This window comes from Crinia signifera, chromosome 4 (assembly GCF_055691185.1).
Source record: "Crinia signifera chromosome 4, ASM5569118v1, whole genome shotgun sequence".
In the NCBI taxonomy this organism is placed as follows: domain Eukaryota; kingdom Metazoa; phylum Chordata; class Amphibia; order Anura; family Myobatrachidae; genus Crinia; species Crinia signifera.
In genome coordinates, this window is record NC_139220.1 from 4,193,915 (window position 1) to 4,219,032 (window position 25,118).

Genomic DNA, 25,118 nt, shown 5'->3' on the forward strand with positions numbered 1-25,118 from the left:
AGCGATCAGTCAGCGTAATACAGGGAGAGCGATCAGTCAGCGTAATACAGGGAGAGCGATCAGTCAGCGTCTCTGGGTCTATGGCATTAGTCAGGAGTCAGATTTGATCAGGAACACGCTGACACTGTGTAGCGTTAAGTATTATTTATTCACAAATACAGAATGGAATTAATTTGTACAGTAACAATGCGCAGCATAATGGCAGAACAGCAACAGCTGGCGGCACCAGGCCCGTTATGGCGTCCGCCTATTACAGTATCTTCATACGTTACAGGAAGTCAGAGGTGCGTGGGAAAAGGGATTCCCCACAGAACGCATCATTTCAAATATTACACTTCTATTAATGGAGCATATAATCTTTCAGAAAGGAAAGTCACTGATTTCTGTGTATGTATGTATATACAGTATGTGTGTGTGTGTGTGTGTATATGTATAGATAGATAGATAGATAGATAAGGTGCATGTATATATATATATATATACTGTGTATATTGGCTTACTGTGTGAACGTATCGGCTATAAGGTGATGGGGGCTGCGGTTTTGTTCATCCTCTCCCTAAAGAATAATCTACACTATAACTGCAGTAATAGGCTGTAGGCAGTTTAGGATGTTGTAGTCATTTCAGCCACAGACACACAGTGACACCTTGTGGCCACGATGGAATATGACATCTTTACCACTTCTAGTGGCAGCTTTAGGTGTGGAAAGAGTTGAAATTACCCTAAACCTATTCCCCCCAATTACTGCCTAATTCAATCCCCCCCAAATCACAACTGGGGTCCATAGTTGAACTAAGGGGCAGATTAATTAAGTGCGGTGGTATTTTATCACCTGTCAATCAGCTCCCAACTGTCTTTTCAATCCCAGCCTGTAACGTGACCGTTATGAGCTGATTGGCAGGTGATAAAGTACCGGGCACTTTATCACATCACGAGGTTCGTAAATCTGCCCTCAGTTTGTGTTTGACCTTTTGTACTCTGGTAGCGCTTGTCCAGTTTATTCAGTAACTGTGGAAATCTCTGGAAACTGCCGTCACTCTGGAGGCGCAGATTACGGGGCGGCCATTTCAGTTCCGTAGCGGATATATTTGGCCAAGCCGCTGGAAGTCATCCTGGCCCTGTACAGGTCATCGAACTGTCTGTTCTGTTTGTTGGTGAAATAATGTTTCCACTCCCCGACGGTACCTGCAAGAGAAGGATGAGACCTGGGATTGGTACAGAGGTCCGCTGTTATTCTGCAGCCTGCAGGTGTGTTTTGCAGCAGTGGGCAGGCACAGTTTGGTCTGTATCTCTCTGCTGAAATACAGATCAGCCTGTGCTAGAAGCACCACAGCACAGAACGACACCCCAGGCCAGGGGTGCTATATGGTCGCACTGTAAGAGATGTGGGAGTGCTGCGCGCGCCTGCTCTCTGCCACCTCACAGATACAGTAACTTACATCAACGGTAACATTAAAGATGCTGGAACCCCATTTTGTTTCTTATTTAACCTTTGTATTTTTATAAAATCTAAATATTAAAGGAGGAAATGTAGGAACGTGATTCAGGGGCCTATGTGCTAAGCAGTGGAGAGAGATAAAGTACCATCCACTTTGCTTCTATCTGCCATAGCACTGGCTGGTTTGAAAAATGACGGGAGCTGATTGGTTGGCACTTTGGGCCTGATTTGGTTAGTTGCAAAGCTCGCAGCTTACCGAGTGCCCACCCCGGTGAAATAACTGGGCGTTCACCTACTCGGGGTGGGCAGCTGAAGTCACATGACATTAGCTCCCGCCCCCTCTGACGTGGACGTGTCGCTGATACAAGGTATTATTTAGGCCTGCAGCTGGCCTGCTCCCTCCTTCTCTCTGGTAACTATAGGTAATAGTGGTGGAGGAGGCTCAGCGGATACCTGCACCATGGGGCTGATTCAGGAGCATTTGCAGTTCTGCTAGAATAGCATGTACAGGCCTGTGCTGTGATGTAATTGCCATCCCATTGCAGAATCAGGGTTGCCCCGTGGCTGCGCACCACCATCATGTTTCGGGTTGTAATAGCTGCGTGGCGTCACATGCAGTCGTAATGACCCGAAACATGGCGGCGTTGTCCAGATCATGTCCCCCTGCTGTCCATCAATCTGCGATGGCATCTTTCAGGGATGATCTTCTCGCCTGCGCGTTGTGGGTGCTGTACATGGGCAGAAGTGTGAATGATGATGGGTTCGCACTTTTGCTAATGGTACGAAATGAGCCCCATACCTGGTCGGGGGGGGGGGGGGAGATATAGCGTATACTGTTGGGCAGTGGCTGCAGCGCCAATTTCCCCCCTTCCTCTGAGACCCCTAGTCGGAGACCTACTGCGCCTGACCTGCACGTGCTCGCAATAGGCCCCACTTTGCTGTTGGGGTCGCAGAGCATAGAGTGGCACAGCCCAGACCCTAGCCCTCATTTATTCTGCAGCCCGGCGATGTGCGGCGATGTGCGGCGCCGTGTGTCTGGCTGCTCACCTTTTCTGAATATCAGCTTCTTGTTGGAGGTCAGAGAGCAGACCGTGTTCTTCAGGTCGTGGTTCTCCTTCTCCACGTTGGTCTTCATCTCCGCGAACGACGTCTTCTTGCAGATATCGTGGATTTCGTTGTCGTTGATGTTTATTCCCAGGTAGCTGCTGATTTTTCTCACTGCTTTGAACGGATTCTAAAGAGAGAAATAACCACCAGTGAGATAATGTATCGCAGCTCAGAGAGAGATAATGTATCGCAGCTCAGAGAGAGATAATGTCATTTAATAAAAAACAAAAATAAAGCATTATATTAAATTTGTTTCTCGCTTATGTTCCCCGGCCGGCTGTGCGTTCCCCCGGCCGGCTGTGCGTCCCCCGGCCGGCTGTTCGTTCCCCGGCCGGCTGTGCATTCCCCCGGCTGGCTGTGGGTTCTCCGGCCGGCTGTGGGTTCCCCGGCCGGCTGTGCGTTCCCCGGCTGGCTGTGGGTTCCCCCGGCCGGCTGTGCGTTCCCCGGCCGGCTGTGGGTTCCCCCGGCTGGCTGCAGGTTCCCTGGTCGGCTGTGGGTTCCCTGTCGGGCTGTGGGTTCCCCGTCCGGCTGTGGGTTCCCTCCAGTCTGCAGTTATGGGGAACATTCTCTTTGACAATATCTTATAATTGGATAACTTTATCACCCAATTTTTAATTATAACTTACCTCTAATTCTAAGGGCTCATTGCAACACATTGGGCTAAATGTACCAAGCGGCTTCTTGGCCGGGCGGAGTTTCGCTGCCCGGCGACAGCTGTAGCGTGTGAAAACGCCCTTTTACACACTCTGGCTCCTGCCGAGCGGCCAAACGCTGCATGGCTAAAAGCCGTGCCGTCCCCACTGAGGATAATGGACAGCAATCTGTCCTTTCATACGGTCACGGCGCGGCCGCCGGGTAGCAGCCGGATCTTACCACTGCAGAGGTTGGCTGTTGTGCCGTGGCCATCTCGTCCTGACAGGTCAGTGTGTGCTGAGGGCGATGGCGGCCATTCACACACACCGGTCAGTTGAAAGGAGCTGGTGCATGTGAAAGGAACAACTGTCAGGCAAAAGCCGGACAAAGGGCCAGATGTATCAAGCTTCAAAAGTGATAAAATGGAAAGTGATAAACAACCAGCCAATCAGCTCATATCTGTTATTTTTCAAACCCAGCCTGTGACATGACAAGTAGGAGCTGATTGGCTGGCGTTTTATCACTCTCCATTTTATCACTTTTTGAAGCTTGATACATCTGGCCCAAAGTGTGTCTGGATTTTGGCCTTCCGGTTAAAACCGGTGTGTGGGAAACAGCCCTAAGGGCTTGGTGATGGCGGCTGTCACCTCCCGGGCTGGGACCGCACTGCGCAAGCATGGGAAACCCTAATGCTCGCTGCGCATGTTCTGTTTAATGGATGCGGTAATGCGACCAATCATCTCACCTCTTTCATAGATTCGTAGTAGAGGAATAAAGTTCCCATTTCATTCCTGTGTCCTTCCCAGCTCAGTACATGGTCGAACCAAGATCCGCAGACAACTGGAAGAGACACATCAGGGATTAGTGTGACGGGGTGACTAGGTACACAATAAGGGCACACACGTGTCACGTCTATCTCATAACGTGAAAGTAATCTGGCTACAGATAATAACAATAATAATAATTACACGTGGTCCGTCCCTGGGACGTGGTAGCGTAACATAATCTCATGTCTCATTACTAATCATATTATTATGTCATAATCAGAGTGAGAGTCCAGAACACATCAGTAGACTCTGTGCCAGCTGGGACCTAGGCCGGTGATACAACGGAGAACAGCGTGTTCTCATAGTGGGGGGCAGTGTTCCCAGATATCCCCGCACCGGGCTCTCCACGGATTAACCCCATTTATTTCCTCACAGCAAATTTAGTTTCTGCTCTTTTCCGCACAGGAGAATTCCGTAGAGAATCGTAGAATCAGCCGCTGATGGCGGAGATTGGCCCAGCAACCCAGGTAATCATCGGAGACCACCGCTAGGACCTCAATGGAGCGGATGGGACTACAGCCCCAGGCCTCCATGTCCAAATAGGCCCGTTATCATCATGTCGGTATGCTGGTGAACCGCTGGCCACACAATCAGTCATACATGATGACGTTGTAGCGTCCTGGAATAAGTCGCACCCTATAATGTCTGACTCTCTCCCGGTATTGGGCCATTGTAATGGCGTGCGCCTTTAACTTCACGAATGCAAATCATATCCGACTTTTCATGGGATTTTTAGACCAGGAAACAAGACTCTGGGTTCTCCGGACTCTGGGTCCTACCAATCCGGGCCCCTGTGCTTGTACTAATTATGAGGACTCACGTGAGGTTGGTTCAGTTCAGATAAAGAAGCATCTGATTGGTTGTGGGCAATGTCGCTATTCCTACCCTACCGGGGGTAACTGAGAGATTACTGTTGTAGGTCATGACCCATCTGCTAATATTGCATAGTCCACAGGTCTTCAACCTGTGGCCCTGCAGATGTTGTGGAACTACATGTCCCAGCATGCCCTGACAGTTTTGGCATGCCCTTATAGGAAAAAATGTGGCAATGCATGTTGGAACATGTAGTTTCACAACATCTGGAGGGCCGCAGGTTGAAGACCCATGACATAGTCCCTGTGTTCTGTATCAGCATCTATGGCAGAGAGACCACAATCCCATTCAGTGACTTTGGTTCTATACGTAATACGTCATTAATATCATTGCTCATTCTGCTCATTCTGTGCATTCTATTACACTCCGGACACACAGAGCGGACTGTACACCCATCGCTGGGGATCCTCACCTTCTCCCTGCAGGAACATGCTGAAGTAAGTGTTCCACACATCAATGGTCGGCAGGTTGGGGTTATCCTTGTAGTAATGATATAACGAGACTGCTGTGTCCTTAGGATTCCGGATGATGTATATGGCCTGAGGGCGTAATATCACAGGGATCATTAATATACTGTACGCCACGGAGGCAAATGTCCGCACTAATATAGTCACCGGTCCTCCCATATATATATATATATATATATATATATATATATATATATATATATATATATATATATATATATATATATATACACTGTACGCCATGGAGCCAAATGTCCGCACTAATATAGTCACTGGTCCTCCCATATATATATATATATATATATATATACACACTGTACGCCACGGAGGCAAATGTCTGCACTAATATAGTCACTGGTCCTCCCATATATATATATATATATATACACACTGTACGCCACGGAGGCAAATGTCTGCACTAATATAGTCACTGGTCCTCCTATATATATATATATACATATATATATACATATATATATATATATATACACACTCAGAGCCAGATTAAGGTCTAAATGGGCCTGGAGCTGAAAATTATCAAGGGCCTATTATGCGTAATAATAGGGGTTGTGGCCAGCACCTAATAATGTGGGGGGCGTGTTCTGTTTGGGTGGTCTGCTCATGGGTGTGCCTGTATAATTATATATGTCTGGAAAAGGCAGGGGGCTGGCATAGGAAATCTGTCCTCAAACAACATGAACAGCCATGAAATTACATTTCAGAAGTGAAAAAAACAGTTTGCCCGCAATATCTCTAGAACCAATGAACTCATATGGACCAGCCTGGTATCAGATTGAAGGCCCAGCGATTTGGGTTCGACTGAGAACAACCTCAAGCTTCTGTGATGCTGGAGGGGGAACTGGCAGCCGTGGAATTAGCGGGTCCCATGTTATCCTATGGGGAAAACATTCCAGCTTTGCCTGATGGTATCTCCGGTTCCCAGGGGGCTAGTGATGCGGGGCTGGGCTCGTTGGAAAGCCCTGACCCTCAGCTACAAAATGTGCCTACTTGGAGAGTAGGCCTGGAGCTGTAGCTCCATCAGGCCCATTGTTAATCCGGCCCTGTACACACTGTACGCCACGGAGGCAAATGTCCGCACTAATATAGTCACCGGTCCTCCTATATATATATATATATATATATATATATATATATATATATACACACTGTACGCCATGGAGCCAAATGTCCGCACTAATATAGTCACTGGTCCTCCCATATATATATATATATATACACACTGTACGCCATGGAGCCAAATGTCCGCACTAATATAGTCACTGGTCCTCCCATATATATATATATATATATACACACTGTACGCCACGGAGGCAAATGTCTGCACTAATATAGTCACTGGTCCTCCTATATATATATATATACATATATATATATATATATATATATATATACACACTGTACGCCACGGAGGCAAATGTCTGCACTAATATAGTCACTGGTCCTCCTATATATATATATATATATATATAGATATTTATATATATATATATATATACACACTGTACGCCATGGAGCCAAATGTCTGCACTAATATAGTCACTGGTCCTCCTATATATATATATATATATATATATATATATATATATATATACACACTGTACGCCACAGAGCCAAATGTCTGCACTAATATAGTCACTGGTCCTCCCATATATATATATACACACTGTACGCCACGGAGGCAAATGTCTGCACTAATATAGTCACCGGTCCTCCCATATATATATATATTATATATATATATACACACTGTACGCCACGGAGGCAAATGTCCGCACTAATATAGTCACTGGTCCTCCCATATATATATATATATACACACTGTACGCCACGGAGCCAAATGTCCGCACCAATATAGTCACCGGTCCTCCCATATATATATATTATATATATATATACACTGTACGCCACGGAGCCAAATGTCCGCACTAATATAGTCACCGGTCCTCCCATATATATATATATATATATATATATATATATATATATATATATATATATACACACTGTACGCCACGGAGCCAAATGTCTGCACTAATATAGTCACTGGTCCTCCCATATATATATATATATATATATATATATATATATATATACACACTGTACGCCACGGAGCCAAATGTCTGCACTAATATAGTCACTGGTCCTCCCATATATATATATATATATACACACTGTACGCCACGGAGCCAAATGTCTGCACTAATATAGTCACTGGTCCTCCTATATATATATATATATATATATATATATATATATATATATATATATATATATATACACACTGTACGCCACAGAGCCAAATGTCTGCACTAATATAGTCACTGGTCCTCCCATATATATATATATACACACTGTACGCCACGGAGGCAAATGTCTGCACTAATATAGTCACCGGTCCTCCCATATATATATATATTATATATATATATACACACTGTACGCCACGGAGGCAAATGTCCGCACTAATATAGTCACTGGTCCTCCCATATATATATATATATACACACTGTACGCCACGGAGCCAAATGTCCGCACCAATATAGTCACCGGTCCTCCCATATATATATATTATATATATATATACACTGTACGCCACGGAGCCAAATGTCCGCACTAATATAGTCACCGGTCCTCCCATATATATATATATATATATATATATATATATATACACACTGTACGCCACGGAGCCAAATGTCTGCACTAATATAGTCACTGGTCCTCCCATATATATATATATATATATATATATATATACACACTGTACGCCACGGAGCCAAATGTCTGCACTAATATAGTCACTGGTCCTCCCATATATATATATATATATATATATATATATACACACTGTACGCCACGGAGCCAAATGTCTGCACTAATATAGTCACTGGTCCTCCCATATATATATACACGTTGCACTGTAAGGGCTCTGATCCTGAAGAAGGGGGAGAGCCCCGAAAGCGCTTGATCATTTGCTAATACATGTGATTTGAATTTACCTCCTGTGTGCCTCCGTTATTGGACTGTCTATATATATATACACTGTACGCCACGGAGCCAAATGTCCGCACTAATATAGTCACCGGTCCTCCCATATATATATATATATATATATATATATATATATATATATATACACACTGTACGCCACGGAGCCAAATGTCTGCACTAATATAGTCACTGGTCCTCCCATATATATATATATATATATATATATATATATATATTATATATATATATATACACACTGTACGCCACGGAGCCAAATGTCTGCACTAATATAGTCACTGGTCCTCCCATATATATATATATATATATATATATACACACTGTACGCCACGGAGCCAAATGTCTGCACTAATATAGTCACTGGTCCTCCCATATATATATACACGTTGCACTGTAAGGGCTCTGATCCTGAAGAAGGGGGAGAGCCCCGAAAGCGCTTGATCATTTGCTAATACATGTGATTTGAATTTACCTCCTGTGTGCCTCCGTTATTGGACTGTCTATATATATATACACTGTACGCCACGGAGCCAAATGTCTGCATTAATATAATCCCCGGTCCTCCCATACAGTATATATGATCTGTGCAGGGCGCTATACGGATACATACTGTACATCTCTTCACTTGAGAACTGTAATTACTACAGACTTTAATGTCGCAGGGGATTTACACATAATCAATTTACAAACTCATCTTTTGGAGAGAGATAAAGGAGTCTATGTACTAAGCTTTGGAGAGCGATAAAGGAATCTATACTAAGCTTTGGAGAGAGATAAAGGAGCCTATGTACTAAGCTTTGGAGAGAGATAAAGGAGTCTTATGTACTAAGTTTTGGCGAGAGATAAAGGAGTCTATGTACTAAGCTTTGGAGAGTGATAAAGGAGTCTATGTACTAAGCTTTGGAGAGAGATAAAGGAGTCTATGTACTAAGCTTTGGAGAGAGATAAAGGAGTCTATGTACTAAGCTTTGGAGAGAGATAAAGGGGTCTATGTACTAAGCTTTGGAGAGATAAAGGAGTCTATGTACTAAGCTTTGGAGAGAGATAAAGGAGTCTATGTACTAAGCTTTGGAGAGAGATAAAGGAGTCTATGTGCTAAGCTTTGGAGAGAGATAAAGGGGTCTATGTACTAAGCTTTGGAGAGATAAAGGAGTCTATGTACTAAGCTTTGGAGAGAGATAAAGGAGCCTATGTACTAAGCTTTGGAGAGAGATAAAGGAGTCTATGTACTAAGCTTTGGAGAGAGATAAAGGAGTCTATGTACTAAGCTTTGGAGAGAGATAAAGGAGCCTATGTACTAAGCTTTGGAGAGAGATAAAGGAGCCTATGTACTAAGCTTTGGAGAGAGATAAAGGAGTCTATGTGCTAAGCTTTGGAAAGATATAAATTGGTCTATTTACTAAATGTTGCACGAAGATAAAGTAGCAGCCAATTGGCTCCTAACTGCCATTGTTGGGCTGAGTTTGCAAAATGACAGGAGCTGATTGGCTGGTACTTTATCTCAGTGCAAGACTTAGTACATAGAGCCCTTTATCTCTCTCACCTATATATGAGGACGCTTAGCCTTTGTTATTCTATTACAGCCACATGGGACTCTCTGCCCTCTGGGACCCCTCTGCCCTCTGGGACCCCCCTGGCCTCTGGGACCCCCCTGCCCTCTGGGACCCCGCTGCCCTCTGGGACCCCCCTGCTCTCTGGGACCCCCCTGGCCTCCACCTCTTGTATTTCTCTCTCTGGATTATGCACGTATGTTACACATGGGACCCCCTCTGCCCTCTGGGACCCCCTGCCCTCTGGGACCCCTCTGCCCTCTGGGGCCCCAGGCCTCCACCCCTTGTATTTCTCTCTCTGGATTATGCACGTATGTTACACATGGGACTCTCTGCCCTCTGGGACCCCTCTGCCCTCTGGGACCCCCCAGGCCTCCACCCCTTGTATTTCTCTCTGGATTATGCACGTATGTTACACATGGGTATCGGAGGGATGAGGTTACTGCTGTCTATAACACGGTTACATTTTATACATCACCACAAAGACTTTTAATGAGTCCTCATACCTAACCCCCCTCTTCTGTTATCCTCCACGGAACTCAATATGAAAATCTCTTCCCCTGTTGCCCCCCTATGTCTCTCCGTCCCTTACCACTTACCCCTATACCCCTTACCTTGCATTTCTTGGTCTTGAAGTCCTTGGGTAGCATGTCGTAGTTCAGGTGCGTTGGGATGACCCTCCTGGACGTGATACTGTTCATCTCTTCTAGTTTGGAAACATCTCCGAACTCAATGGGGGAAGTGAGCAAAACGTTGGAGGAGAAAAGATGCTTCATGATCTCCGCAAGCCAGTGGGTACCTGTAATAAACATGGAACCGGGTGAGACCCCCCGACACCAGGTATACCCTCTGGGCATCACCCTGCCCATCATACGGGGATAGACTCTCAGGAAACTACTGTAGGACGTAACAAGTCCCAGATTCCCTACGGGGCCAGGACAGATCCTAATGGGCATTGCCAACATTCAGTTTGGGTTGAATCCTTCTGTCTGGCAGTATCCCAGAGTCCTTCTCATTTCAGGGCATTGGGGGTAGGGTTCCCCCAGGAACTAACGTCACCATAACATTCACTCAGTTGGGTTCCTACTTTGGCCGCATTACGCTAAAGCGACGGTCAGATTTGGTTTCATGTTTGGCGCAAAGCTTCGTAAAGAGATTTTTAATATTGGACTGAATCTATGTGTGGCACTAGGCAAATACAAAGCTCATTTACTGAGAGGCACTGAGGCAGGAGGTGCCGATATCTTGGACAAATGTGGCCATACCAGATTTTGGGTAGGAGACCAGAAGGATGTCATCCTCTTTGGCCTGAAAGGTGTCGAGGGATCGCAGCAGCTCGGCAGAGGAGCGTGTAGTGAACGGGATCCCGTTGAAGACGTGGATGAGGTCGGTTTGCAGAGACATGATGGGGACCGGAGGAAGTTCTACCTGACAGATGCACCGGTTAGATGCAACGGCACCGTGGCTGGGACTGCAGGGCTAATATAAGTCCGGGGAGAGGTGTGTCCCTGATTTATTACTGTATAACTCATTTATTACAAGTGCAGCTTATCAGTGACTTTATTGATTGCAAACATTCTGATTAAACAATAAGCTATCGTATATTTTTTTTGATCAGTGCAGACTTGGTCAACCTTTATTTAACCATTATATAAGTGAATGTACACTAAACCTTGTGACCCTACAGGCTGTTCTTATCCTTCTGCGAATAATAATATTACCTTATCTTCAGGCTCAATATCTCAGGTTTTGCGATAACAAGGAAAGAAATCAATTGGTCATAAGAAAGAATTAATCGGAGTGCGGCGAGTAGTAATGGACCCTAAACTGCGGTAAATCATTACGGTAATGATGGCGTTAATGCTTTGTCACGCTGACCTGTGCTGTCTGCTTGCACAGTACTGTCCATCGCTTACTTTATTCTCTGCAAACAGAACGGGGTCCTGAGGTGGGATGTGGGCATGGAGGCGGCAGATATCGGCGCTGATACCGCTTCCCCTATGGATGGAGGAGGAGGAATGCGGCAGGGGACAGTGTATGAAAGGTCACAGTCACCTGCAGCAATGGACAATGCTGTCCATGGTTGCAGGGAGTACCGAGATCTCGCACATGTCCTAAGGGAATGTGGGGCAATTTATTAAGGATGGCATATACAATGCGATTCGGGCAGGACCGCCAGCAGTTTTCACACACCAGGATATAATGATCTGCAATTTTTCCCGTAACATATCAATTTACAAAATAATGAAACAACAAAATCAGAGACGTCCGATGTCAGCATTTAGGCCGGAAATAAAACAATAAAGTTACTTATTAAACCCCCGGGGGGACATGTTCTGGCTTGCAAAACATCTCATGCAAATATGTTACCTGGATTTAATATGCCGAACATCGAATAAACAGATAATAAATCAATTATCATTTACACATTCCTGCAGTTTTCAGTCTAAAGCAAATAAGAATGTGCCAGATTTATTTCCTGCTGATAGTAACAGGGAAGTTCCTACAAATGAAATGTTTCCCATTTCTAATCTAGCTCATCTTGACCTAAAACATCTTCAAATTTGCATCCTGCTTTTACATCCGGTGTTCAGGGACGTCAATGGGTCCTCACCCGACACCACCATATGCCAGTGACTTTATGTATGCTGTGCATCCAGAGTTTGCATCCGAGATCCTCAAATGAAATGGTCTTTTAGGAGGATCTCTTCCATTGTGCCTCATCTGAATGCTCCTGACTATTGATCTTGAGCGTTGGGGACATTACCAGCAGTTACTGTACATCTGACCTATAGCCAGTGACCATAATAATTTGCTGTATGCCTCCCGCCATTACCCTCTCCTGATGTAACAGGTGCAGAGAGAGTTAGATTTGGGTGGGGTTTTACTTCAAAGTGAGATGTATATTGCAGTGTAAAAATAAAGCAGCCAGTATTTTCCCTGCACAGAAACAAAATAACTCCCCCAAATCTGACTCTCTCTGCACCTGTTATATCTGCCCCACCTGCAGTGCACATGGCTTTGTCCATCTTACAACGGGCTCTCTTCACACCGTCGTCAGGGGCTGCGGCCCCTTAATTTGTGAACGTTTGTATCCATTATATCTGACTGAACAGGCCGTGGGTCAATCAGAACTCGGTGGCGGGACTTCCGGGTGTGGGTGGGCGGAGCTATGCTCCGTGTCCCAGCACCTTAAAAAATTTTGAAACTTGATCGGTTCTCCTTTGCCATCAATGTAGGGAAACCATCTGGTCCTCCCACATCGATGGTAAAAGTATTCAACATCGGCCATAAACCATCGATGATTTGAAATCATTGATGGTCGATGGGCATCCCTAGAACTGGAGGAGGGTGGGGGACAGTATGCAGCTCCCGGCAGTGGGTGAGCGTCTCCTCCCACTGGGAGGGAGTGAGGGTGCATGAGGACAGGAGGCTGTATAAAAGTGGTATGTGGGCAAGACATTGATAAAAGTTGTGGCGCTGGTGCAGAGGACCGTGGGGTCACTTCTGGCAGTGGGGGAACCTGCAGCGCGGCAGCCAGGGCCAGATTTCCCACCTAGGGGCGGCACCTGCTTGTGGCGGTACAGGATCCCCATTGTCACGGGGGTATGTGAAATGCAGGAACAGGGGTCTGCTGGGGAGTGGAATTGCCGGAAAGGGGTCAGGGGGGTCTGCAAAGTGCGGGAGGGGGGGGTGCGGGGATCAGCGGGAGGGGGCGGGGGGGGGCTTGAATCGCTGGAAGGGGGGTCTGCAAATTGCGGGAGGGGGGTTGTGGGGGTCAGTGAATTGTGGGAGGGGGGGTTCCGTGAATTGCGGGAGGGGCGCGGGGGGTGCCGTGGGGGTTCCGTGAATTGCAGGAGAGGCGCGGGGGGTGCCGTGAATGAAGGGAGGGGGGCGCAGGGGTCCGCAAATCGCAGGAGGGGGGGTCGTGGGGGACCGTGAATCGCGTGAATTGTGGGAAGTGGGGTCCGCGAATCGCGGGAGTGGGTCTATAAATCGCGGGAGGGGTGTGTGAACTGCGTGGGGTGTGTCATGGGGGGTTGTGAATCGCGGGAGGGGGCGCGGGAGGTGCCGTGGGGGTCCGTGAATTGCAGGAGGGGGTCCGCAAATCACAGGAGGGGGGGCGCCGTGAATCGCTGGACGTGGGTCACAGGGGGTCCCGCTAATCGTGGGAGGGGGGGTCACGGGGGTTCCCTGAATCGGGGGAGGGGGGGTTGCGGGGGGTGCCATGAATCGCGGGAGTGGGGTCGCGGGTATTGGTGGGGGGAGGTTTCTGCCAGAGGGGGGGGGGGGTGCGGGAGTAATGGTGGATGGTGGCTGTGGAGTAATGGTGGATGGTGGGCGTGTTCTGTAGCCCTGGCTGGGCGGGGGGAGATGATGTCAAGGGGGTAGGGTGTGTAGAACGTTATACACATAGAACACTTTTCCCTGGGGGGCGGGTTTGTGTATCCTGCTGGGCGGGAACATTATATACTCAGGGGATGAGTGACAGATCTGGCTAAATATATAAGAGATAGAGTAGAGCTGCTTGCCATCAAGTTGGCTCTGCAAGAATGGCGTTACTTGCTGGAGTGGGCAAAATTCCTTGTGACGCATTACAACGTTCATAAGAATCTGTGGGACCTCAAGTTGTCTCACGGCCTGAAGTACGGTCAGTCCAGATGGTCGTTACCACTTCAACTTGGATATCACCTACTGCCCAGGCTTTGTCCTGAACAGTCTGTTCCCCTGAGGTGGAAATTCTAGAAGACAAACTCATTTTGAATCCGAGTTGCTTTATTGCAGCAGCATTTGTGTTACCCGAACTCTGAGCACATTCATCTCACTTCATGCAAGTGTGGTGTGCCCATTCTCAGGGGTTATCGGAGGAGGGCTGGATATTGGGATGTCGGGGATTTAGTGGCATAATGTCCTACTTGCCCTCAGCACAAGCTTCTTCTGCACTCTCCTTCAGGTTCTCTGCATCTACCACCAGTGCTCGATCATCCAAGACCGACAAATTCATGGACTCTGTGTAAGATTTCCCCATTTGTGATGGTTTGACACAATCTGGCTGGTGGTGGACTGGTTCTCCAAGGCTGCTCATATTGTTCTTATGAAGGGTTTACCCTCAGCACCAAAAATCGCCCGAAGTGTTTATGAGGGAGAGTTTCTGGTAGCACAGGTTTCTCAAGCCTGTTATTTCCAATTGTGGGATGCAATTTACCCCCTATTTCGCCCAGTGTAAGCACGCTGGGTACGTGACGCGTAATTGGAGGGGGCTTATTCTGGAGCGACTCTTCGGCCTCTGGCGCACTGTCAGATTCCGAAACACTTAGGAGGAGAGTGAAGGACAACAGTACTGTCACTGCAGGGCGAAGCCCAGTAATAGCTATAGTGTCCCTGTCTGTTATGTATATTTCGGTACTTGTGTAGTTTCACGGCACCGCCACGCGCACACTCTGTCTCTGAAACTTGGCAGCTTGCCAGAAGCTTGCGTGCCACTTTAGCTATAATGTAATGTAACGTAGCGCTGCGCGGGCCACTTTAGCTATAATGTAATGAAATGTAGCGTGTAAACAGGACACAAACGGGGCTTCTAAACTACACACCCCGGCACACTGCTACCAAAGGGGGTGTCCCCAATGTAGACGCTAACATTTTAGGCGCTTTTAGATGCTTTTAGCGTCTGAATTCACACTCCCGGCACTTCGCGCACACAGTCTGCTGCTTAGCCCCGCGCGGACAGCGTAACATAGTCAGACAGAGCGCTACGCAGTTAGCGTAGTCAGTCAGTAGTAGCACTGTGTTAGAGATGGAGGTGTATAATGGCAGTTGCTAACCTGACTATGGCGATGGAGCGTCTGACGCTGTTTAGTCTGCCGCAGACGGAAGAGGAGGCGGTTGCTTTCCTGCAGGCCCCCCAGTTCCTGCCGCAGACCCAGACCTGCCCCAATGGCCACCCCATGAGGCTGAGCGTCAAAGAGCGCATGCCACATTCGCAGCTGCCACAAGAAGGTGAGCGTGAGGTCCGCGCAGTGGTTCCGGGGGTCTCACCTCAGCTTCGTGACCCTGATCCGGTTCCTTTATTGCTGGGCGGAAGAGCTGACCAGCATCAAGTTTTGTGATCGCCAGCTCAACATTTCTCAAAAAACTGCCGTCCAGTATAACAACCTCATGAGGGAGGCCTGCACGGTGGACCTGCTGGCGCAGCCGCAGCAGTGGATCGGAGGCCCGGGTCACATCGTGGAGGTGGACTAGAGCCTCTATGTGAAGAGGAAGAGCAACGTGGGATGGCTCCCGCCCCAGCAGTAGGTGTTCGGGGGCATCTCCAGGGAGAACGGGCAGTGCTTCATGACTGCGGTGGAGCGGCGGGATGCGGCCACCCTGATGGCTGCCATTGAGGCCCATGTTGAACAGGGCACCACCATCTACACGGACTGTTGGAGGGCGTACAACACCCAGCAGCTCGAGCAGGCCGGTTACCTGCATGGGAAGGTCAACCACAAGTATAATTTCGTTGACCCGGACACTGGGGTGCACATCCAAACCATAGAGCACCTGTGGGGCAGCTGTAAGTGGCCAAAGGGGGACCGCGCGCCATCACCTGGACTCGTACCTCCAGGAGTTCATGTGGAGGCAGAGTTTAGGCGCCCAGGACCCCTTCAAATGAATCCTTCATGCTCTGACCCTGCTCCCCCTGATCGAGAAGGATGATGACAGCGCCGAGCCGGCCGACTCCTCTGCAAGTGGTGGCGGTGATGACGCACAAGCTCCTTCCTGTTCCCCTCACCAATCATGACTTTTTAACTAATATTGGACTGTTCTTCACGTTGATTACCTACATGTTCTTTGAATCATTTTTATCCTCAGTTCTCACAAGTTAAATTTTAACTAAAAACCAGTTAACAGTTACCAAAAATGTCATCATTACTGTCTCAGGTGTATGAGTGTGCAGGTGTGAATGTGTTTCTGAAACAGCACCACTATACACGCAAACTCGAAGCGTGGTGAGCGCAGCGAGCCCTGCGAGGGGCGGCGGTACGCGTCCTACGACCTTTTCATACCCCCAGTATCCACGTCGGCGTGGAGTTGATTTTATAAAGTGTGGCGAGCGCAGCGAGCCCCGAGAGGGGACGCGGACACCTGTGAAGCCCGCGAGGGGACGCGGATAGCTGTGAAGGTGTCCGCGTCCCCTCGCGGGGCTCGCTGCGCTCACCACGCTTCGGGCTCGGTGGCTCGCTGCGCTCGCCACACTTTGTACAATCAACTCCACGCCGATGTGGATAGTGGGGGTATGAAAAGGTCGTAGGACATGTACCGCCGCCGCTCGCCACGCTTCGAGTTGGCGTGGATAGTGGAATTTACAAGGTCGACAGCTGTTGCGTTGACTAGTGCCACTGTGGACAGGTTTTAATAGTGTACCCCTAGACCCAACTAAATTTAGATGCTTTAGCGTCTAAGTCCAGAAACCCCGGCTTGTTAGCGGCTAGCAGGTAGTCGGGTTTCAGACGCTTTAGCCCCTAAGTCCAGAAACCCCGGCTTGTTAGCGGCTAGCAGGTAGTCGGGTTTCAGACGCTTTAGCCCCTAAGTCCAGAAACCCCGGCTTGTTAGCGGCTAGCAGGTAGTCGGGTTTCAGACGCTAAATCGTCTAAGTTTTAGCGTCTGCATGGGGGACACGACCCCTTTGTAGCGGCTAGCAGGTAGTCCGGGTTTCAGACGCTTTTGCGTCTAAATTTAGCGTCAGCGGTGTGCCCGGGGTGTCTACTTTTACATGCCCCCGTTGTCAGCGGTGCGCAGGGCTGCCTATTTCACTGTGGAACTACAAGTACCACAGTGACCTGTCAGCGCCTGGGCAGCACGCTGCTGCTGCTGCCCGGCGCTACGCTGATAACGTAAGCTTACAATACGTAGCTTACAGCTAGAGCGGCACGTGAACAGCCAGACAGAGCTAGAGTGGCACGCGCACAGGTAAACAGAGCCTCCGGCAGGCTGCCAAGTTTCAGAGACAGAGTGTGCGCGGCAGCGCCGTGAAACTACACAAGTACCTATATTTCTCCTGTCACATGTGTTTGGGGACAATTTATCAAGCTGTACATGCAGCTACTTCCCCCAAAACTCCAGATTCTGGGGGATAGCCGCAAATATTGGAATGTAACATGGAGGGAGCAGTGGGAATCTCTGACACATTTCTATGGCGATGCCGTGCTGCCATATTTACCAATACAGGTCGAGTATCCCGTATCCGAATATCCGTTATCCGAATTATTCCGAAATACGGACATTCCAGAAAGTGAAAAAAAATTTTTTTTTTTGCTAAAAACTCACTGGGGACATATGTAACAGCATCACTGGGGACATGATATGTAACTGGCACTATATATGTGCAAGACAATGATTGCTTGGCATTCAAATTCAGTGCTGAGATAGTACACACATTTTGTTTCACGTTTTGAAACCTTGTTTTTTGAACAATTAAAATATGTTTGTGTGTATTTTATGTGGTAATAAAATATATTTGTGTGTATATTATGTGTTTATACAGCATAAATGCAAGATACTTCAAAATACACCATTGAAATATTAAAATATTCCGAAATACGGAATAATCCGTTATCCAAAATTCTCCTGGTCCCGAGCATTTTGGATACGGGATACTCAACCTGTATCTGGAATGAGAGGCCTAGGAATACGGGATACTGGTCCCGCAGCTGCCGCCTCTGAAGATATCGAAATCCTAAAGTAGCCTACGGGCTACAGATGGAGGGTGCAGATCTGCCAGAGTTCTCCGGGAACCCTCCTCGGGAAATGGCTGCTGTCCCCCCCTGTTCCCGCTGATACATGCAGTTACCGCATTCTGCAGTGCAATCCCGGATGCTAATATCCCGCCCGGATCACACTGCATATGCGATCATTGATAAATGGCCCCCGATGTGTGTAGGCCGAGTGCTTTTCCATGCAGCTGGGTCTAGTTTATGTGTTTGTACTTTTCCTTTTCACCTCCCAGTATTGATCTAGTCCTGAAATAGAACTATTGTGATGTGTAATCCACATGGCCAGTGCCAAAGTGTAAATAGAGGAGATTAGGGAGGCGATGGTGTAATGTACAGTACTCCGAGGTGGGATTCGTCAATTCTCTTACTGTGAACTCTGAACTGTAGACTGTACAACAGAGATTTGCTGAGCGATCAGACCATTGTTATCAAACAGCTGCTTCCAGGAACATTCCAGGATCATTAGCACGTAATATAATTATTGTGTTCCGATATCTGTACCATGAGGATAACACCGGCCACTTACTGTATAATCACTTCTTCTCAGTCATTTCAGCATTGCCACAACTGAAAAAGATCTGCAGTCTGCCGGTGGTAAACGTTCAATCAGGCATCAAGCCAATTACCTGGTGCGGTAAGTGCCCGATCCCCATTGGTCAATATATAATAGTGCCTGATCCCCTGTGGCTAGCGTGCAATAGTGCCCCATCCCTACTGGCCAGTGCACAATAGTGCCCTATTCCTTGTGGTTAATGTACAATAGTGCCCTATCCCCATTGGTCAATATATAATAGTGCCCGATCCCCGGTGGTTAATGTACAATAGTGCCCGATCCCCGGTGGTTAATGTACAATAGTGCCCGATCCCCAGTGGTTAATGTACATTAGTGCCCAAACCCTAGTGGCCAGCATACAATAGTGCCCTATCCCTGGTGGTTAATGTGCAATAGTGCCCGATCCCCATTGGTTAATATATAATAGTGCCTGATCCCCTGTGACCAGCTGCAATAGTGCCCGGTCCCTAGTGGCCAGCGTACAATAGTGCTCGATCCCCTGTGGCCAATGTACAATAGTGCCCTATGTCTGGTGGTTAATGTACATTAGTGCCCTATCCCTGGTGGTTAATGTACAATTGTGCCTGATCCCCTGTGGCCAATGTACATTAGTGCCCGATCACCAGTGGTTAATGTACAGTAGTGTCCGATCCTCTGTGGCCAATGTAAATTAGTGCCCTACCCCTTGTGGTTAATGTACAATAGTGCCCGATCCCCTGTGGCCAATGTACATTAGTGCCCGATCACCAGTGGTTAATGTACAATTGTGCCCGATCCCTAGTGGCCAGCGAACAAGAGTTTCCGATCCCCTGTGGTATAATAGTGCCCGATCCACAGTGGTTAATGTAGAATAGTGCCCGATCCCCTGTGGCCAATGTACATTAGTGCGCTATTCCTGGTGGCTAATGTACAATAGTGCCCAATCCCCTGTGGCCAATGTACATTAGTGCGCTATTCCTGGTGGTTAATGTGCATTAAAGTCCGATCCCCTGTGGCCAATGTACATAAGTGCCCTATCCCTAGTGGCCAGTGTACAATAGTGCCCGATCCACAGTGGTTAGTGTACAATAGTGCCGGATCCCCTGTGGCAAATGTACAATAGTGCCCGATCCCCTGTGGCCAATGTACATTAGTGCCCTATCCCTGGTGGCTAATGTACAATAGTGCCCGATCCCCTGTGGCCAATGTACATAAGTGGCCAATCACCAGTGGTTAATGTACAATAGTGCCTGATCCCCAGTGGTTAATGTGCATTAGAGTCCGATCCCCTGTGGCCAATGTACATAAGTGCCCTGGCTTATGTACAATAGTGCCCTATCCCTAGTGGCCAGTGTACAATAGTGCCCGATCCCCAGTGGCCAATGTACATAAGTGCCCTATTCCCTGTGGCCAATTTACATTACTGCCCTATTCCTGGTGGCTAATGTACAATAGTGCCCGATCCCTAGTGGCCAGCATACAATATTGCCAGATCCCCAGTGGTTAATGTATAATAGTGGCCGATCCCCAGTGGTTAATTTAGAATAGGGCCCTATCCCTAGTGGCCAGCATACAATAGTGCCCGATCCCCAGTGGTTAATGTATAATAGTGCCCTATTCCAGGTGGTTAATGTACAACAATGCCCGATCCCCTGTGGCCAATGTACAATAGTACCCTATCCCCTGTGGCCAATGTACATTAGTGCCCTTTTCCTGGTGGTTAATGTAAAATAGTGCCTGATCCCTGGTGGTTAATGTACAATAGTGCCCGATCCCTGGTGGTTAATGTACAATAGTGCCCGATCCCTGGTGGTTAATGTACAATAGTGCCCGATCCCTGGTGGTTAATGTACAATAGTGCCTGATCCCTGGTGGTTGATGTACAATAGTGCCCGATCCCTGGTGGTTAATGTGCATTATTGCCAAGTGTAGCGAGCCATGCGAGAGTCCATGTCGACTGTGTCGAAATTCTGGTAAAAAAAAGGTGAAAAACCCCATGTCGACCTTTTGTCAGTCGACATTGCCCATGTCAACCTAATGCTTGTGTCAACCTAATGACCTGTCGACCTAGACCCATATATACCTTTCTGCATGTTGACCTAATGGTGTCGCTCCAATGCTTGTGGACCATTGTGTTGTAGATCTAATGATCCATACCTGCCCCACCCCCGCAGCCCTACCTTAACCTTCCTAGCACCTCCCCTCCCTGCAGCCAAACCTTACCCTTCCTAGCACCACCTCCATCGCGCAGCTCTACCTTACCCTTCCTAGCACCACCTCCACCGCGCAGCTCTGCCTTACTCTTACTAGCACCACCTCCACCGCGCAGCTCTACCTTACCCTTCCTAGCACCACCTCCACCGCGCAGCTCTACCTTACCCTTCCTAGCACCACCTCCACCGCGCAGCCCAACCTTACCCTTCCTAGCACCACCTCCACTGCGCAGCCCAACCTTACCCTTCCTAGCACCACCTCCACTGCGCAGCCCAACCTTACCCTTCCTAGCACCACCTCCACCGCGCAGCTCTACCTTACTCTTACTAGCACCACCTCCACCGCGCAGCTCTACCTTACTCTTACTAGCACCACCTCCACCGCGCAGCTCTACCTTACCCTTCCTAGCACCACCTCCACCGCGCAGCTCTACCTTACCCTTCCTAGCACCACCTCCACCGCGCAGCCCAACCTTACCCTTCCTAGCACCACCTCCACTGCGCAGCCCAACCTTACCCTTCCTAGCACCACCTCCACCGCGCAGCTCTACCTTACCCTTCCTAGCACCAGCTCCACCACGCAGCTCTACCTTACCCATCCTAGCACCACCTCCACCGCGCAGCTCTACCTTACCCTTCCTAGCACCACCTCCACTGCGCAGCTCTACCTTACCCTTCCTAGCACCAGCTCCACCACGCAGCTCTACCTTACCCTTCCTAGCACCACCTCCACCACGCACCTCTACCTTACCCTTCCTAGCACCACCTCCACCACGCACCTCTACCTTACCCTTCCTAGCACCACCTCCACCATGCAGCCTATCTGTGAGTGCCCCAAATCCAGCCTGTTCTGCCCGCATACTTCTTTACTTCTAGTTTGGCATCTCAGCAGTTGGGATTCCAGCACTGGCATCCAGTGTGATTTTGGACCTCTTGCTCACTGGGCCTGATTCGGACTAGACCGCTAGAGAATTCACAAATGAACTGCGCATGCGAATTGTTTGCATACAGAAAATGCGAATGGACCAGGAGGGTCTGTGACATCAGCATTGACCACTTCCAGCCGGTCTCAGTCGCACATTACAGGAAGCCTCCGACCAACTCACATTTGCACAGACGGCAAAAACCAGTAGATGGTTCGGGAATTGCTTATGGATCTGCAAGTGGATAGCGATCCGTCCGCAATTCTCTCGCAATTTACCAAGTGGCGGTTTCTCCTTCTGTGTAGGTGGCGGCTTTCTCCTCAGTCGCCTGCGAATTCCCAGATTAGGCCTGATATCCGCTCATCCCTACATTGGTACCTGAGGGGGTTAAAGAAAAACTTGCCAATATGAGTCAAAGAATTATTTTTAGCAGTTTGTGATTTCTGTATAATTTTATACATCTCTCTGTGAGTTTGTTGTGACATGTCGTCATATCAGATGTCTCCCTTATCGTTACTGCAAGCGGTTTCTGCTCCCCTTCCTCAGCTAAACATGGAAATTATATATATATAGCGCCAAGATCTGCCGGCACTCTAGTATAACACTTGCAACATGCCCCCGGTGCCAGTAATAACAATGCTAGTAGAAATCCAAATCCATACGGACAGACACAGCACTCAGGAGACGATTATTAAATGCAAGTGAGATGTATTCTGGGGACGTTTCGGGGGTATTAGCCCCGTCTTCAGCCCAAAACCTGCAGCACTGCACACAAGTACAAAGAACATTTTTATACTTACAGGCTCCTGGCGTCTCACCCGTCATCGTGCCCTCAGGACTAGAGATGGGTGTGGTATGGGACCCCGTCAGTCGGGATCCCGACAGTCATTATCCCGACGTCGGGATCCCGACTGGCCGGAGTCAGACAGCATGGCGAGTGCAAAAAAGCCCCTTGCGGGCTCGCTGCGCTCTCCACGCTGCGGGCACGGTGGCTCGCTACGCGAGCCACCTATTCTATTCTCCCTCTATGGGGGTCGTGGACCCCCACGAGGGAAAATAGCGGGTGGCCGTCGGGCACCCGGCTGTCGGCGTTTTGACAGTCGGGATCCCGACATCGGGTAAATGATTGTCGGGATCCCGACTGTCGGGAACCCGTCCGGCACCCCTAGAGATAGGTCGTTCGCGAACAAAGCGAGTCTTTTGAACAGATCCCATGAAAGAATGAGTGAGCCGCCGATCCCAAAAAGGTAAACTGTCGTTCCTTTACTTTCAGTTTTGTTTTCCATTACAATGCATTTGCCTGAGCTCAGCACTGCCACCTGTGGCAGCTGAGATGTACTGACTCCGGAGACTGAGTTCAGTGCTGCGACTGCAAGTGAGAGAAGGAATAACAAGGCTGCTGCTAGGGATGGCCATCGGTGCAGACGCCATTGATGGTTGCCATCGATGGCGATTCTGCACCCAGCCATCGATCAGTGTTTTACTCTGTCATGTATGTTCTTATTTGTTCAGCTCACTGTTTTAAAAAAAAAAGTAAAAAAATGGCAATAAATGATTGTGAAACAAATTTATGCTTCATTATTATCAAATTACCCCATCTTTCAAAGTGAACCGTTGGCCCGCCCAAAAGATACGGATCTTTTCACTGACTGCTCTCGCTACTGACCCGTTTTGCCCATCTCTACTCAGGACCGCTGACAGGAAGTCCTCACAGTGTGCTTCCGGTTACAGACGCCGGAGGAATGTTACTACGCAACCACCAGCTTGCGTCTCAGTACCCAGAAGATAACTCAGGTGATCCATCAACATTCAGTGTCCTCACAGAGTAGCGGGATGACAGGGGGCTGGAGCTGCCTTCATAAAACAACAAACATTAAAAACAGATATATACAAAAAGAATCAGTACAGGCCTTACTGCACTGACCCAGCGGCATGGGAACCTGCACATAACCCGGCCTTAGAAAGGCTCAGCACCTAACACTGCCTGTCACCTCCCACATGACCAGATCCATTGCACAGAATCCAATCCACAGGGCCAGTGCGCACTGTGGCATGAAAACACACTAACTAATGCAATAAACAACATGACATATAGAGAACAAAAGGCATAATCGCTACAAAAACAACAGAGTTACATTAAACTGTTCCAGGTAATTTTCTCGTTCAATCCATGTGGTGAAATGGTATTAAGGCGAAAAATCCAATCGGATTCTTTCCGTAGCAACTTCTGAGCTCTGTTGCCACCTGATCAATTATGAAATGCTTAAACCCAGAAATAGAGGGGCCCATGCTTTTGAAGTGGCGCAGAGAGAGGTTTATGGCCGACCGGTGGAGTGCCATCCTTTCACGGAAGGATCGTATCGTCTGCCCGACGTAATACAATCCACACGGGCACACAATCACATACACAACATGTGATGTTCTACATGTTAAAAAACAGACCTGCTGTCAAACATTTTTTGGTTATGAGGGTGCTTAATCTGTCTACATGAAAGCATGTGTTTGCAAGTTTCACAGGCTGAACAGCTGTAACAGCCTGGGGGTTTTATGTAGGTATTAGGGGGTCTCGGGATGCCCAACCCTTTAACTAGCCGATCCCTGATATTTGGACCTCTACTGAATGCTGCTAGTGGTCTGATCTTACTAAGACCAGGTGAATAAGGGTCGGTCTTCACGATAGGCCATAAGGCATTGGTGGCATGTTTGATCACTGGACTAGCCACCGTAAAGGTGCTAGACCAGGGAAGAACTGCTGCAGAATCTCTTACTTTG

At 48.2% G+C, this 25,118-nt stretch overlaps 1 protein-coding gene across 3 annotated transcripts; it reads right to left on the minus strand.

The window, feature by feature from the left end:
* Positions 1–185: 185 nt before the first annotated feature.
* LOC146072212 (sulfotransferase 6B1-like) lies at positions 186–22,922 on the minus strand. Of its 3 annotated transcripts, none has more exons than XM_083179544.1 (6): positions 22,625–22,922; positions 10,540–10,724; positions 5,291–5,417; positions 3,924–4,018; positions 2,486–2,672; positions 186–1,185 (listed from the first exon to the last, which is right to left on the minus strand). In XM_083179544.1, the coding sequence occupies exons 2-6, from the start codon at positions 10,699–10,701 to the stop codon at positions 1,052–1,054; spliced, it is 705 nt and encodes a 234-aa protein (XP_083035670.1). In that variant the 5' UTR covers positions 10,702–10,724; positions 22,625–22,922; the 3' UTR covers positions 186–1,051. The 3 variants fall into 3 exon arrangements, with proteins under 3 accessions (XP_083035670.1, XP_083035668.1, XP_083035671.1); XM_083179542.1 differs by having other exon boundaries at positions 22,530–22,920; XM_083179545.1 differs by lacking the exon at positions 22,625–22,922 and adding an exon at positions 11,191–11,329.
* Positions 22,923–25,118: the final 2,196 nt, after the last annotated feature.

What these genes read in the sequence shown, in the direction of transcription:
- LOC146072212 (XM_083179545.1), bottom strand. Translation starts at nt 11,329, where the DNA reads ATGTCTCTGCAAACCGACCTCATCCACGTCTTCAACGGGATCCCGTTC. An exon ending in GGTCTCCTACCCAAAATCTG is followed by an intron (nt 10,725 to 11,190) that starts GTATGGCCACAT and finishes TGTTTATTACAG; the next exon opens with GTACCCACTGGCTTGCGGAG. An exon ending in GAAGCTGATATTCAGAAAAG is followed by an intron (nt 1,186 to 2,485) that starts GTGAGCAGCCAG and finishes CTTCTCTTGCAG; the next exon opens with GTACCGTCGGGGAGTGGAAA.